A 15,472-nucleotide genomic window follows, 5' to 3' on the forward strand; every position below is an offset into this window, starting at 1 on the left:
TGTGTAACCTCGACAAACCCACCCAGCATTAAATCTAAAACTCACCCAATTTTTTTTTGTTTCTTTGCAAAGTTTTCACTTTCACTTGCTCACGAAATTCTTCCGCGCGAGCGTATCGCTTTCCCGCTCTGCCATCCATCGACGATCGTACTCCCGTTCCCTACGCTGTTCTCGTTCTTTCTAACCAAGATTTTCACAACACGCAGCATCCCTACACACGAGAGGGTACGATCGGTCTTGGGCAAACACCTACAGCCATCTCTCTTCCACTGCTGCACACACACCAACGCTGACGATTGGCAACGGTTGGTGGAAAATTCAGAATATCGTACCCCGGCACTCGAGCCCGGTTCGAAGCGGCAAGTAATCCCAGTACGCCACGGTACGATCGCGAGGAAAAACGCGCTCAAAGTGTGAACGATCGTGTATGTGCGCGGGCGCGCGATCTCTCTCTCTCTCTCTGTCTGTCCCGCCGTTCGGGAAGCTGTTGGCAGTAGTCCAGGGCCCCAGTAGTGTGGACGGTTGTTATAATTTTATTGTGCGATTATCATCGGGCGCACTGGTCAAAAAGTATCCCCGCGGTGCGGCGGTCCATTTCCATCCGTAATCAACACGGCAGGAACATTTTCCTGCCTAGTTGAAAGTTTAATTATTATTGTTCTGCCTAACGATCGACGAACGCGGGGAACGTTGAGATGAGGTGCGGCATAAAAAAATCGAAGTGAAGTGTGCGTGTGCGTGTGGGTCTAGTGGTTTGCACGAGGAAAAGTCAGTGGCCGGTTGGTAGCTGCATCGCGGGAAACGGGGCAATAATTTATCCCGGTAGTAGTACAAGCAACGCCGACGCTTTTCACGAGCCAGGAATCGTTATTGTGTCCCGCGCAGGTTGGTGATCGTGCCGGTTGAAAACGCTTAGAATCCGTGCGCTTCTGAATCGTTTGGCGCACGGGCGGCTTTGATTTTCCCCCAATCGTGGCATCATGTGTGAAAATTCGTGAAGCCTGCCGCGACCTTTGTCTGTCGTTGCTGCGCTCGATGACAGAGGAAGTGTGAGCTGAAGAAGTGCGAATTGCCGTGGACCCCGTGAAGACCCCGCGGTGCCGATTAGTGAAAATTGGTGAAGGTGTGAAAATTGTCTGCGAAAGAAATGTGCGTCGGGCGCTGTCGCTGGTTTTTTGTTTGCAGTTTCGATTAAAACATATTCTGCTTAATTTAACAGGATGGATAATTAAGTGGAAATTATCACCCCTTTTTTGTGTGTAGGAAAGAAAATATTTTAAAAGCCCTTTTCAAACAACGAGTTCGAATCAGTTCGAAAGTGTTTTGCACACCTCGTAGTGCTCAGAAGGTAATCGTCCTTGTGGTTCTCGTTATGATGCATCATCTTGATTTTTCCAACGGTCATCGGCACGGGGACGGTACGCTTGGCATGTCGGGCGGATCGGCAGGCGCGACCATGCTGCACGAATCCTTCTCTAGCCTCGTTGGCAACGTACCGTCGGCAGTGGATTTGAACGGCACGGACTTTCTGCATCACTACAGTCCGGCGGCGGTTGACTATTGGAGCCCAGTGTCCTACAAAAATGGCACAAATCCTATGAAGGCAATGGAAGGTAAGCATTTAAGTAGTTTAGAGTGTAAGTGGGTGGTGGATCTTTTCGAGTTTACGTTGATTTTAAACTATACAAAATTATGAACGTTTATAAGCTTCAAACAAACAGCTATAAAGCAACAAACTTCTACAACGGCCATCGTATATTCAAATATATTTTATATTCTGTGTAAGTTTGATTAATCCAGTGAAGCAACAAATGGTAGACTTAAACTTCCTGCGATCCGTTATCGTTGGCGAATATCTCGGGTGCTCGCTGCTTCACTATACCTTGAAGTGATTAGGAATTGAGATCAATCAGCATATTCATGTGGCTTTGAGTCTGTCAATTCGATCCCTAATAAAGGATGTAACCTTTGTAGCACCTTGTATCTTCTTTACTGAATGGCAGATCAAGCTCCTTGAAGACTCTCAGCACAATAGAAGGTAGAAGGCGTCTAACACATCGAATCCTTAAAGCGGAGTGCTCATGGTGCTCCTTAACCGAGGGCTTGAGTATGAATCTTGTAACCCTCTTAATGCTCGAGGCTAACAGAACCAAACAGGACCTGCTTATGGGAAGATTCGCCTCTATCGATATGTACAGGGTGCTTCGAGAGATGCTTAGTTTGCTTGTACTATGATCCGCATATGGGATTCGCAGTCTTTGTGGCGACTCATTTTGTGAGGATAAATCACTCACAGAGATGCAAAACACTAACTGTGATTAATTAAATGAATTACTTTAGTAGATTTCACATCCTCAAGATTTCAGAAAATTATAATCAAACTTGTTTTCTGGGATTTTTTTTTTAAATTACTTGGTGGAGATTATATTTCTTGTTACCTTGAAACAGAAAACACGGAAAATTCCATATTCTAGTATGTATATTTCACGAGTCTCCTAATTGAGGATTTCTTGAGGATTAATTGGCGGAGGGGAGCTATCTCACGAGCAACTCTCTGTGATGCCCTTCAGTGGCCCCTTATACGAGATCCCTTATACGAGACCCCTTATACGAGGCCATTTTATGAAGCATTACCGCTGTTTGTGCAGTACTATTGCCGACGAGGCCCCCTGACCGACCTAGGAGGCCGCCTGCTCCGTCTACCATCAGAACCGCTACTGTTTGAGATTTCAGCAACTACAGGCACAGGCACTTGTAAGCATTTATATGAGACAAAATTGGTAGAACAGAATGACAATTTGGAGAGGAAAAAAGGAATTGAAAAAGGGCAATTTAAATCTCACAAGACAGTTCAATGTCTCGAAGGATTCTAAATTATGGAATTAGGCTAAGAGATCATGTATCGAGCCTACGGATTTAAGAGACTTTAGCTCGATCACCAAGAACCGCACCTTGGATCCTTGTTTTAAAAGACATTCAACGTAAATTAATGCATTTCCGACGGCCAACATCCTTTTAGTCGGCATCCAACCTAGGTCAACCAACTTCGCATCACTCTAATCGTTCACATTTAATTAAACGTTTTCCAACGTAGCAAAAAAAAAACAAGCGGGAGCCCCGCATGATGGACGGCTAACAACGACGATCCCATCACTTTCCCGAAAGGACAAGCACGCCACAAACGACACCCGAAGGATGTTTTTCCTTTCCTGTCGCAACGAGCGGCATACTGAGTTCGGTGCCGGTGCATCATCTAATTAATTGAGTCATTTCGGTTACGGTGCTACGCCACCGCTGGCAGCCTCCGCCTCGGTAGCCGCCAAAACCCATAATAAGCCGCTTAATTAGGATCCCGTAGCAGTGGCGTAACTCGTTCCCTCCCGAAGAATACACACACATACAGACAAAAAACACAGAAAGTGAACACGAGGCGAGCCGATTTATCACGCCACCCGAAATCGTGCATCGTTTTTTGTACGGGACGATGATTTAGCGTATAAATTAATTATGATGTCAACTGTACTATCTGCTTGGAATGTGGACAACCCGCGGAATGTGCGTGTGTGTGTGTATCGCAACACGGGTTGACTCCTCGACGATCGGTTGGGTCTCACTCGGGGATGGAGATGTTTACAAACCGCACGTCACGTGGAGCTGGCCAAAGCAGCGTGCGTTTTTATTTTGATCGTGATTCCAAAGAAGCGCTCTCCCGCACTCGATCTGATCGGTCTCGATCCAGCGGGAAAAGTGGATCGCTCCATCCCTCTGGCAGGACATTGTTGAAAGCGGTAGAAAAATGGCTGTCCAGTTGCCTAACACGCTACGCGATCACCGGTGGCAAGGCGAAGGCAGACAGGCATGATTACTTGTTGGTTGATCGGACAGACTCTCGGAAGGGGTTGCAGATTTCTTGGCCCTATCGAGAAATTTGTTGCTTTTCACCTGTCCGGTGCTGATTCGGGCAGCCAACAACATGGGCAACATGAAACGACGATCACGAGCATAATAAACACGCTTAGCTGGTACTAATCCACCTATCAGGAGGTTAAGCGGTTGCTTGGATTAAAGGATGAATTTAGGGAGATTGGTTTTGCTACAATTAAATCCCCTTTGTGCAGTTAAAATTGTACAACATTTTTAAACCAATTTTCCTAATAATCCTAAAGATCGCACGACGTTTCTTCTCCTTTGAACTAACGAAGGTAAGCTACACTCTTGCCCGTTACTTCACTTATGCTACTGCCACGGTTAGATTCCGATGCGGAAGGAAAAATACGTTCAACTGATTCACTGGAACAGTAGAATAATACTTTTCTTCTCTCTCTCTCCCTGCGCCAGCGGCCCGAGAGCGTAGCAAAACAAAACGCCCCTGCGGCAGGTTACCCGGGGTTTTGCCGGTGGACACGAAAAACGGGTGGGATAACACTCGACTAATTACAACATAAATATTTGCTTTGGACATGACACTGTAAATTATGAGGCGACCCGATCCGAGCCGAGCCGAGCCGAGCGAAGAAAACTTACCTCAACAAGTGCCTGCAAGATTGATGGACCGGGGGAAGGGGGGCAAGCGGCGTTTGGGACGGAAAAGAAGGAAATTTTGCTCGCCACTGTTCTCTTGCTCCAGCCGTTGAGCCGTGCATGGAGAATGAAAATTGAAAACGGTCCGGATAGTATTTTACCGATGCACAACAAATCGGAGCGATAAATTTGACTTCGGTTCGGTGTTGGGCGATTTGACATTCGTACTGGTTTCTGGACGGTGTGGGGGGGTGGGGGGTTAAGAATGGTAGAATCTTGCTACGTAATAAAGCCCAGTTAGAGTAACCTATTTTCGCATTTCATAGGTACAATAGGATCAGTAAATATTATTTGGGAAAACGCATACAATTGGTCTTCTTCTATTGTGACGTTTTCTTACATGCTCACAGCTGCTAAATTATTACATGCACTACAAATTGCATGGAAAGTATTACGAAGATTCATTAGGGTAGGATAAGTGAAATAAAATAGCCAGAAACTTTAATAACATCAAGATAAATTATTGATCGTGTTCTTCTTTCCTGTCACTACAACCTCGAGAGGTCTCGGCCTACCATTTCTGGCTTTCTTTGAGTTGATTTTACCCGTAGCTGAATAATTAGTCATGTCCTGTGTATGGAGTCGCGGTCTGGATTGGATTTAAACCCCAGTCCAGCCGTGTGAAGACTGTAGCGGTTATCGCCACGGTCACCGGACTGCCCATCAAAAATTATTGATCATCATGTCATGTGTCATCATGTGTGCTAAAATAACTTCTAAGCTGACTTATTGTCATAATCGGATCTACTGGAAGACATAAATAAGGGGCCATTTGTTTTATATGAGCATAGGATAGGATAGTATAAGACGGTCTTCTGGGCCTGAACATTTTTTATAGAGCATAAAGTAAATTTTCGACACGATTTTACTTTTATTTATAAATTATTTTGTTTTCGATAATAAAACGGCAAATCAGTTTGGATTGGGAAGTCTTGACTGGTAATTACTGGCATCCCTTGACTTTATTTTACCCATAGCTAGATAATCAGTCCTGCATCAATGAAATATTGAGTTACCGCAAGGGTTAAATGATTTTCAAAGTTTTTGTTGAAATTCAAAATTTTCAAAGTATAAAAAAAACGTTTAAAAATTACTACATTTCTTCGCAACAACTTTCTTTCGATTAAATTATAAAGTTTTTTGTACCATTACACGAAAATATGATTTTCTGCTCTCAACAAACGATTTCTTGTCCATTTTCGAGGTCTGATTCAGTATAGAAAATTATTTAGTTCGCCAAGGATTGCATTGATGTTTAGTCCATACACTTCTGTTAACACAGAAGGACATTGCCATTTGAATTCTTGGAGTGCAGGTCAAGTCACAGAAAACCAGAAATGGGAGGCCGAGACTTTTGCTAAGGCTAATTGCTCAAGAAGAAGTTAGAGATTCCCTACCCGATTGTGATTTCCCTGTGTTTTCGCAGAGTTCTTACCGTATATTCAAATCCTGTTTGAATTCATTATAGGGGTGTGATGTAGGGTTGCATCTTCTAGGCCTACAAATCACTTCCTTTAAATAATCCTTACGATCTTATTACACTCGTTTATTTTTAAATCCTTGATAGTTAATCCTTTAAATTCTCCTCAAACCTAATCTTATACCCTGGTTAATGATACTAAAATACTTTAAAAAACTTATGAACGAATACAGCACACTATTAATGTATAATAATTCATAAGAATCCTCATCAAAGCTGCTCCAAAAATAGACAATATTCAAAGGGACCTCCCCACATCGACCAGGATGCCAAAGCCAAACTCCCACCCCCGCGAGGAGGTCATCTACCTTACCCGGGAGCATGATGACGAAGCTGGTTTGCAAATCACACCCGCTGACGAGCATCACAATCGTTACGCTCATTTGTTGCACCGCCGTCCGGCACAGTTGAGAGGTGCTGACAGGTTGACTCCATGGCAGAACCATTTGCACGCCACGGTCTCGGCCTCTGCTCTCTGCGTCCAAATTACGCCATCATCCGTACGCTGACATCTTACGATCGCGCAAGGCACGCGACTCTGGAACGTTTGGTTCCGAAACACATTGTAATGGGTCAGCCCTGCGCCACAGCTTCATCCGCCGTATCCCTGTCGTCCCCGTGTCGTCTGGAACCTCACGTGCATCAATATTGTTATAGCCTGGGCAGTGAAAATAAGCAACAAGCACAGCAGGCCACCGGCAAACCTTCTTGGCCCCTTTTGTCCTCATGTATTTATTCCCGAGTTGGAGCGGTTTATTTGCTTCGAGCGATGAAACCTATTGCCGCAGAATCAACAACGTCCAACGGACGCTGGTGGGTGGTTCCGGCGATGGTATAAAGTGCCCTGATCTGTCCCATGCTGATCTGTCAAACAGTGCGCAACAGTACATAAATCATCAAGAAGTTTACTTGCGAAGTAAAGGCGATCGTGAGCCGTTGTTGGCACTAGCTCACCTTTTTCAGCTTATACGATTAAGGAATTGAGGCATTTGGCGCTTATTAGGACACGTCTGTCATATTACCTAACAAGACTTTTAACGAGCAAGCAGATTTCCTCCGTAACATTGTAGGACCAACTCCAAATTGCAACCCAATTTCAACCAATTAGAAACAATTACTCGCATAACCCTGTTTTCACGAACCTTGCTAATCACTGCATCACTGCGGAAAACGATCGACCTTGCGCTCGGATGCACAAAAATTTTGCAGCGGCACCGTACAAACGTTTTCTCCGCTCGCGCACATCCGACAAGATTTATTTCTTGTTAATCCTAAATGATTGCAACCGCTCGAGCGAATGACATTTGGTCATAAATCGTGCAGAACTAATTGTCAATTTGGGAAAAGCGCAGTGCACCCGGAATGCGGCGGGAAAAATAAGCCGAGCATGCCAAGGTTCCCGGGCTACCCTTCTGGCAAAGTAGCGAGAATTCGGCAGGCCGCCGCTTGTCATTCACGGGAGACATGCACGGGCTGACATTTCATTCACACTTCTTCGATCGGCACGACGCACACGTACGATCTCAGCTGTGTGTGTTTTTTTGCCAGCGCCAACTAAGATGCGAACAATCTCTTGCCTGCTTGATTGAGAAGCGAAACTTTTTGCGTGAAAAACTGCAAAGCCTACTACTTGTCGGCGTTGTCGTCGTTGGCGTTGGAGATTTATGGGCGCGAAGTACGGTTCGGTGCCGATAACGATCCAGTTCCGCTTTGATTTGACAGAAGCCAACCTGAACGTTTGCTTTGGAAAACTGCTTGAGAAAAAGCACAAAAGAAAACTGCAACTCACTGACTTCAAATGGAATATGTTGTTCATGATTCGTGGAAAATGGTGGTGCTGCTAATTCCTCTCTTCGTTGTCGAGTCTCGTTGGTTTGATTAATGTTGGCCCCTCTAGCACTGGGGCGTCGAGAACTAATACGATGAAATTGTTCACATACCGACCGAACCCAAAATGTTTTTTTTCAGGAGGGCAAGTACGAATGGGATAAATATTTTCCTCAAACCATGAAGAAGTAACATGTGTTTTTTTCTATTCGAATGAAATATGATACGTTTGTGGCGGAGAGAGAGAGAGACACTCACAGATGATAATAGTTTTCACCCTAGAGAACCTTTTTGTTTTGTAATTAATGATATATTAGTCTATTTTCCCTTACTTTGTTCTGGGAGGACTATGATGATCTCCATTGATTATTATTTGAGAAAATCCTAATCGATGACGAGATTCGATCACAGGATCAGTGTGTCGTCATGCAACGCATTATCGTGTACGTTTAATGGGCGCAGAGGGATAGTGATGCGTTACACCAGCAATAAGAGAGCACTAACATGTAGCTCCATCGCGAGTAAACTGTTTTAAGCTTATTTAAAGCGTATATCCAAGACTCTTATTGATGTATCAAGTACATCAGTGCTTATCAGCTATTCCTAAAATATTATACAATATTACGACGAGACATTCGCATCACCGAGAGCGACAAACATTGTACCAAACCGTTTACCACCACATCTGTGTCTCGCAAGAAGCTACTTACCCTAACCAAGGACTGCCCACTCATCATCTTCATGATCCTCAGGATCTGCTAACTGCAAGCATCATAAAACCCAGCAGCGACATTCCAAGAACCAATTCCGTACCGTCCGAAGTCTGCAATCCCACGACCGCCAAAGTCTTCATCAGTAGCAGCAACACATCAGCAGTGCCCTGCCTTGCTTTCAGGCCTGCCGCCAAAAGTTATGGTCGGAGGCGGCGGCGGCGGCATTTCAGTGTCGGTTTATGCTTCTTCCTAGCCCCCCCATTTTGCTTCCCCCAAACCCAAGTTTTGTTGACGCATCGCGGAAGCCGCCAACTTTCCTTGGTGCCTTGGAGAGTCAAAATTTTATGATCTGTGAAAAATGTTCGATGATTGCTTAATGTTGAAGCGCACTTTTTTCCACCAAATGGTCCACCGCTCTGCAAAGGGAAGTGACGCTACGACATACGGCGAGTACGCGGCGTAGAGTTACTTTATTTAAAAAGTTTATTCCTTCCCAGAGAGCCAGAAGCGTTTTTTGACGGGTTTTTGGGGTTTGCCCCCCTATGCTCGGAGTTCCGGGAGGCAGTGGTTGGTTCAGGGAGCACGCGTTCTCGACTAAATAGTTTAGCGAAGCGAGCATTTTTATTTCTGCACCACTAGAAACGAGCTGAAAAAGATGATTTAAATCCGGGAATCCAAGCTGGAGGCAACGCACAGCGTAAAACTCGTTAAGTACCGCGGTATCGCTATTTTTAGCCGCAGTTTAACCGCCCAGACCCCATTACCGAAACGATGGGTAAACAGTTTATTTTTTCTTCGGCTTCCGATAATCGTACGGGGCGCAATCTTCATCTTTTTTTATCAGGCTGCCTATTTAGCAAGCGAACGCCCATCCCCCCCAAAAATTTGTGATAAGGATCCAACCTTTCGAGCTTCAAATTCCGGGATGTCCACATACTCTGATCGGTATCTTGCACCACTTACTCATACACCTTCGCGTGTCTAACTCCACTTTTTTTGCAATATTTCTCTTTTCATCTAACCCACTGGAACAGCCTGTCTCCAGAACGCCAACAAAGGTCAGTACAATCCGTTGGAGCAGGTCGAGCAGCTAAGCATCAACTGTGACAGCGAATCGCAAGGCTCTCCGCTGCAGCAAACAACCGTCCACAGTCTTCAGCAGACAGCTTCGAACAACGGTAATCACCTCGGACATCATCAACTTAACCATATCAACAACAACAACAACAGCCTTAGTAGCAACAAAAATCTGCACGAGTCACGCACCCATGGCAAAAGCCATCCTCGAAGCACAGATTCGCGCCAAAAGTCTCGCGCAGGACAGCGCGGTGGCACCAGCTCCCAAGGCTCTTCGCCCCGAGAGACGAGCGAGGACACACGCGTCGGCCTGGATGAAGATCAAGGTGATTCGAGCAGATCGGATGAGGACGAGGAAGACGTTGGTGATGGTAGTGACGACGATACGGGTGGTGGTGGTGATGGTGGAGGTAGTAGAAGGGAATCCATCATACAAAATGGCAGCAGACAGCAGCAGCAACACCAACAATCCGTCAAGCAGCTGGGAGCGCCCCCAACGGCTACTTTCGCGGGCAAAAAGTCCCCCGACGTGGATAAGCCTTATCACTCGTCCCTGGCGTCGGTGGTGGTCGTGCTGGAGGGCAAACACTTGTGGGACAAGTTTCACGAGCAGGGCACGGAGATGATTGTCACCAAAGCCGGCCGGCGCATGTTTCCCACCTTCCAGGTGAAGGTGGTCGGGCTGGAGCTGGCCGCGGAGTACCTCATGATTATGGACTTTGTGCCGCTCGACGATAAGCGCTATCGATACGCGTTCCACACGTAAGCGCCCTTCGATGGGGTTAGGAATGAGAAGGGGAGGGGGGGGGGCGGTTCCTCGCTCGTGAATGCAGTTCTTTATGTGCGAACTAGCAGCATGAAGCATGATGACGACGGGGTTCTTCTTGTTTGCGTATGCGCAGCTACTGCATGGATTATGGACTAACCTGGCGGGCATACCGTCGCCTAACTAACAGTCCCCGAGCCAATTATGTTAGACTTTATTTCGGAAAACCACGAAAAGGCACTACGAAAACATTAACCTTAAACGTATATTGCTTTGTGACAGCATAGGAAGGCGTCAAGCTATGATATTGAACAACAATTTGGCTCTATTAAGTTTCTATGCATACAGCCCATCTTGTTCAAAATAAGACTGTAATCTTAGCTTAAAATGTCTTATTGGGAATTGAAATAGCTATTGAACCTGTATTTAAAGCAACAATAATAAAGAGCGCTTGGACGACTTAGTGCTAGCGACGCCGATCGCTATGGACCTAGAATTGCATGAAATTCTATCTAGACCGGCCCTTAATAAGCATGACACCTTCTTCAGGATGAGACTGTAATATCGACTGAAAATGTTTAGTTGGACGGTTAAATAACTATTCAGCCCGTATTTAAAACATTCAATGGAATAGGCGGTAGCAGGAACACCTCTCCGTACGAAGAACAGACCAGCCAGCTTTTGGGGAAACTAAAGTCAAAGGAAGTCAGTAAAGGCAGCCCAGGACCTCCCGAAGTTGTAGAGATGAATAAGAAAAAGATTAGGCAATCAACTATGGTATTTGAGCACATTGAGTTTTATCAACGACCACAGAAAAGGGCAAATTTTACAGCCAAAAATTATTATAAAACGATCCGGCCATATAAGGCAATAACTTTGACCGATTCAATGTCCTCTGTGCCATTTTAAAATGTACAATGCCTAATTTAGGGTTTACGCTGGCAAAGTGACTCGATATTTGTTGCTTGAGTCATTGTCTCAGCTGTAAGTCATTCGAAATTATATTTAACACATCATTCCCTAAACGGAATATTTCTTAGTCATATCATGTATCATTCGCCAGAATCACTCATTTACTAAATATCATCGTAGATAAATTTTGTTTGACGTTGTGCTGGGTAAATATTGTCCAACGCTTAGTAATGTTTAGCACGAAAATCACCAGCTCGGACTGACTAATATCAACTACACCGATAAGTATTTAACAAGCAATTTAAGCAAACCAATCTTAAAGTTAAGTTTAAATTTAAACCCTTATATTGATAATTGACTCATAGTTAGCTTATATAACGTACTTACTTCCAGTGGTAATGAATCTTATTATTAACTCACATCATTTGTAAGTGATTTACAAACGATTCCTTAACCATCACTCAACCCCAAAATTTCTACCCCGTGCAGCTCAAGCTGGGTCGTGGCCGGAAAGGCGGATCCCATCTCACCGCCGCGCATCAGCGTCCATCCGGACTCCCCGGCGACCGGTGCCACCTGGATGAAGCAAACCATTTCCTTCGACAAGCTGAAGCTCACCAACAACCAGCTCGACGACAATGGACACGTAAGGCACCGGCAAGCACGTCACTTGTTCGTCTAATTTGGCGTTGCTAATGATCACCCCCAACCCTCCCCGGTTACGTTGCAGATCATTCTCAACTCGATGCATCGCTACCAGCCCCGGCTACACGTTTGCTACTTCACGCGGAACGGCGTCAAGGACGAAAAGGACACGCTAACCCATCGCACGTTCGTCTTCCCGGAAACGTCATTCACGGCCGTCACCGCCTACCAAAACCAGCGGGTAAGTCTTGTCGCCTGGGCTACCTGTCACACGCGAGATGGTGAGGCCACCGTCAAACTCGGACGATGCTTGGTCGTGCCGTAAACGGTCCCTTCGGGCGCAATGTTTACGCCAGCCGTAGGAAGCATTCGTTTTTTTTTTCGGGGTGTATGTTGCATGCTTCGCCAGCATCACCACATCCTTTTCCCATTACCGTTCGAGCAAACAAACGATTAGGCGAACGGTCTGTTTAATGTTTATCTTCACCGTCCGCAAGCATGATGCTCGGCTCTTCATTTTCCTTGGCTTGTTTTTTTGGGTTGGTTGGTCGAACCCTACTTGTGGAGGATAAGGTGCACCACAGGTCGGTGGATGATCGAGTAATTATTGATGCAACAGTGTTGTGTGCTGATGCAGACTGGGTGGCTGAGCGAGCGAAGCCAACTCGAGGTCAATCGAGGTGGTGTGGTGTGTCGTCAATCGGTCTGGGGAGCCCCTGGGGAGAGATTCCCTGGCAGGCAACTGCAGAGGGTTACTTCAACTTTATTGCTTCATCAGAAACATTACGATCGTTTCCACTTCCCACACGCTACATTTGGATGACCTCGATTGAGTTCTTGTTCGGTGACATGTGCTTGTGAGGATCGTTATAAAACTTGGCAGCAGGCAGCAGACGGCTCCCATTCATAAGCAGCTCCAGACTTCTAATGATCTTGTTCTGCACCCGAAACAAGACCTTGATCGGCCGAATGTTTCGAATCCGGAAAGATAGTCACCGGGAGCACACCTAAATCACGACCATCGGTGTCAAATTTTGTTTCGGAATATCTTTTGCCATGTCCATCTTTTAACCCACCAACGAGAGTGGGATGTGAAAATGGCACACGCACGTAATAAGTGGCCCTAATGTTTGCATGTAAACGCTGCTAGCCATCATGATCGTAAATTCTAAACCACACCTAAATCATAAGAGAAGCTAAAGGGGGAAAAAAATCTGCCGCGAAGAAACGATATTCAACGCCCCGATGCTACCAAATTTAGTGTCGTCGATGCATTTGCGCATTGAGAGACAATGCGAAGGAAAGCAACATCTTTTCCACACAAGCACAGGCTCCCGATCCAAGATGCGACAGTCTCGGCTAGCGAGGTTTACTGCGAGGCGAACATCCCCAACCCTCGAACGATTAAAAATAATGAATGGGTTTAAATATTTTGACAGATATTACAAAGTAGGAAAGATATATGGAATTGCTACCGAACCGAAACAGAGAACAAAAAAAAACAGGGAATTATAAAATGCCACAACATCATCCGAGACGGAGGAGAAGTAGAACATTCAAGCCGAAGAGAGGCTATAAATTTCTTTTCTTCCCTCACACGCGATCCCTGATACACGATCGAACCCGTCCGGGAGCAGTGTATGTGTGTGTGCGCGTGTCATAATTGGTTCCAAAACAATTCCAATGGATGAAATAAATGAGGCTTGAGTCATTAAAAAATTTAAACTATTTCACCTTCATCTGCTGGGCCCGGGATTAATCGTTGCATTCCGCTTCCGTTTTCCGCAGGTAACGCAGCTTAAGATCGTCAGCAACCCCTTCGCCAAGGGCTTCCGGGACAACGAAACGAATGAGGAGTAAGTAGAGCGTTAATATTTCCCATTTTTTTGTATTTATTTTAATTGGTGTCGTTCAAAAAAAGATCCGATCCTCTTCGATCGTATTTCAAAGTTCAAATGATGAGCTACTAAGCTACTAATGATATTTATAGCACAATTTATAGCAGGCCATGATACTCGCACCACCATTTGACAGCCCGGTTTGACGTTTCGGGACGGTGTTATTGTTTGGAGTGTAAATAAAGCTAAATCAACAGCCTAAATTGCGCAACCGAGGGCGGTTAACGGTTACTGGCATAAAAGTGCCAACGAAGAGACCATCATCATCACGTTCACACCTTCGCAATAAATATAGACCAACAAAGCAAGGAGCAAAAAATGGTCTCTTCTAGACAATATCCCCGGGGGACATTACGGTTCGAACAATGAATTTTTGTGGAACACATTTTGATTGCCTTTATTTATGCTACCGCGATCACAATTCCACCCCACGTCATCTTTCTTGTTTCGATTTTTCCGGAACAATCACGGCGACGCTAACCATGAGACAGACCTTTCCGGTGCGCCTTAAGTTATGCATTTAAGCGCCAAACCACCACGTTGGAGACGATCGTTCGTTTAAAAGTTTGAAGGTCGTGTGTCGTGTCGGATGCATTAATCTCTCGCTAACCTTCACCCAAGCATATCGGTTTTTTGGGTGACTCTTAGCGTGTTTACAAACGGAAAACCCGCCTCAAAGCGGACAATAGCCCAACGCCGGAAGAACAAACTTCCTTCCGATCAGTCGAACGATCGAATGAAGATACTACTCTCATACGTTACCTTCCTCATGCCATTCCAGCACGCTCATAACGCTCGGCAGTGGTTGGCACGTTATTTGCACTGCTTGAAGCCTCGTATCTCTTCCTTCCACATTCATCCCCATCGAAGCCAAGGTGGATTCACCGTGCGAAGGTGGAAAATAAATTTCATTTGATGTGATACCGTTAAATCGAACGATTATCGTGTGTTTATACTTGCCCCGTTCGCACAACACGGCCCGGTATGATCCGACGATCGTCGTTAATTCACTTGTTTAGCCCATCCATCTTACGGTGCGCTACCGAGTGGTGGCGCTCCGTTGAGGAATGCGATAGGAAACTTCATCAAAAAGGTACAATAATTTGTGTATGTCACTCTCTAACCAAAATTTAAGTCTTGGACGCTTTACTTTTATCACAACTCAGCTCACTTGAGTGGAAACGCGAGTCACGTGCTACGATCTTCTTGGAAGGCATTTTTCTTTCCTATTGCCCAACACATCATCGATTCATCGATTTAAGGGCACACATTTCTTACACGTTACGCAAAAAAAAAGAACCAACATTCCCCTAATGAGGCGCAACGATAACGCGTCCCAGATCTCCAGAAACCGATCCCAGATGTTGTCCATTGGGGCATCCCAAGAACCAGCCCCACCAAGCATCTCTAACGGCTTTCATCGATATTTTATAAGAAACATAAATAAACACACAGCTCTAATCATTGCATCAAACTTTCGAAGCAGCCTTTCGATCGATTCCTGACGTGACCACCACCACCTCCTGGGACCTGATAGCACCTTTAGGGTGGAAGAAATTAGTCCAGTTTCGCT

At 45.4% G+C, this 15,472-nt stretch overlaps 1 protein-coding gene across 13 annotated transcripts in view; it reads left to right on the forward strand.

Annotated features, from left to right (window-relative positions):
- The window catches only part of LOC118506539 (T-box transcription factor TBX1), a 23,598-nt gene continuing 8,126 nt past the window's right edge, over positions 1–15,472 (forward strand). Inside the window, exons 1-6 of one of the 13 annotated variants that reach the window (XM_036043814.1) lie at positions 1–1,149; positions 1,220–1,613; positions 9,636–10,440; positions 11,846–12,002; positions 12,087–12,242; positions 13,790–13,857. In XM_036043814.1, the coding sequence (XP_035899707.1) occupies positions 1,373–1,613; positions 9,636–10,440; positions 11,846–12,002; positions 12,087–12,242; positions 13,790–13,857 (1,427 nt within the window). In that variant the 5' untranslated portion in view covers positions 1–1,149; positions 1,220–1,372. The remainder of the gene's footprint in view (positions 1,150–1,219; positions 1,614–9,635; positions 10,441–11,845; positions 12,003–12,086; positions 12,243–13,789; positions 13,858–15,472) is intronic. The other 12 variants (XM_036043815.1, XM_036043816.1, XM_036043817.1 and 9 more) reach the window with 12 other exon arrangements.

The sequence above is a fragment of the Anopheles stephensi genome, chromosome 2 (assembly GCF_013141755.1).
Source record: "Anopheles stephensi strain Indian chromosome 2, UCI_ANSTEP_V1.0, whole genome shotgun sequence".
NCBI lineage: Eukaryota > Metazoa > Arthropoda > Insecta > Diptera > Culicidae > Anopheles > Anopheles stephensi.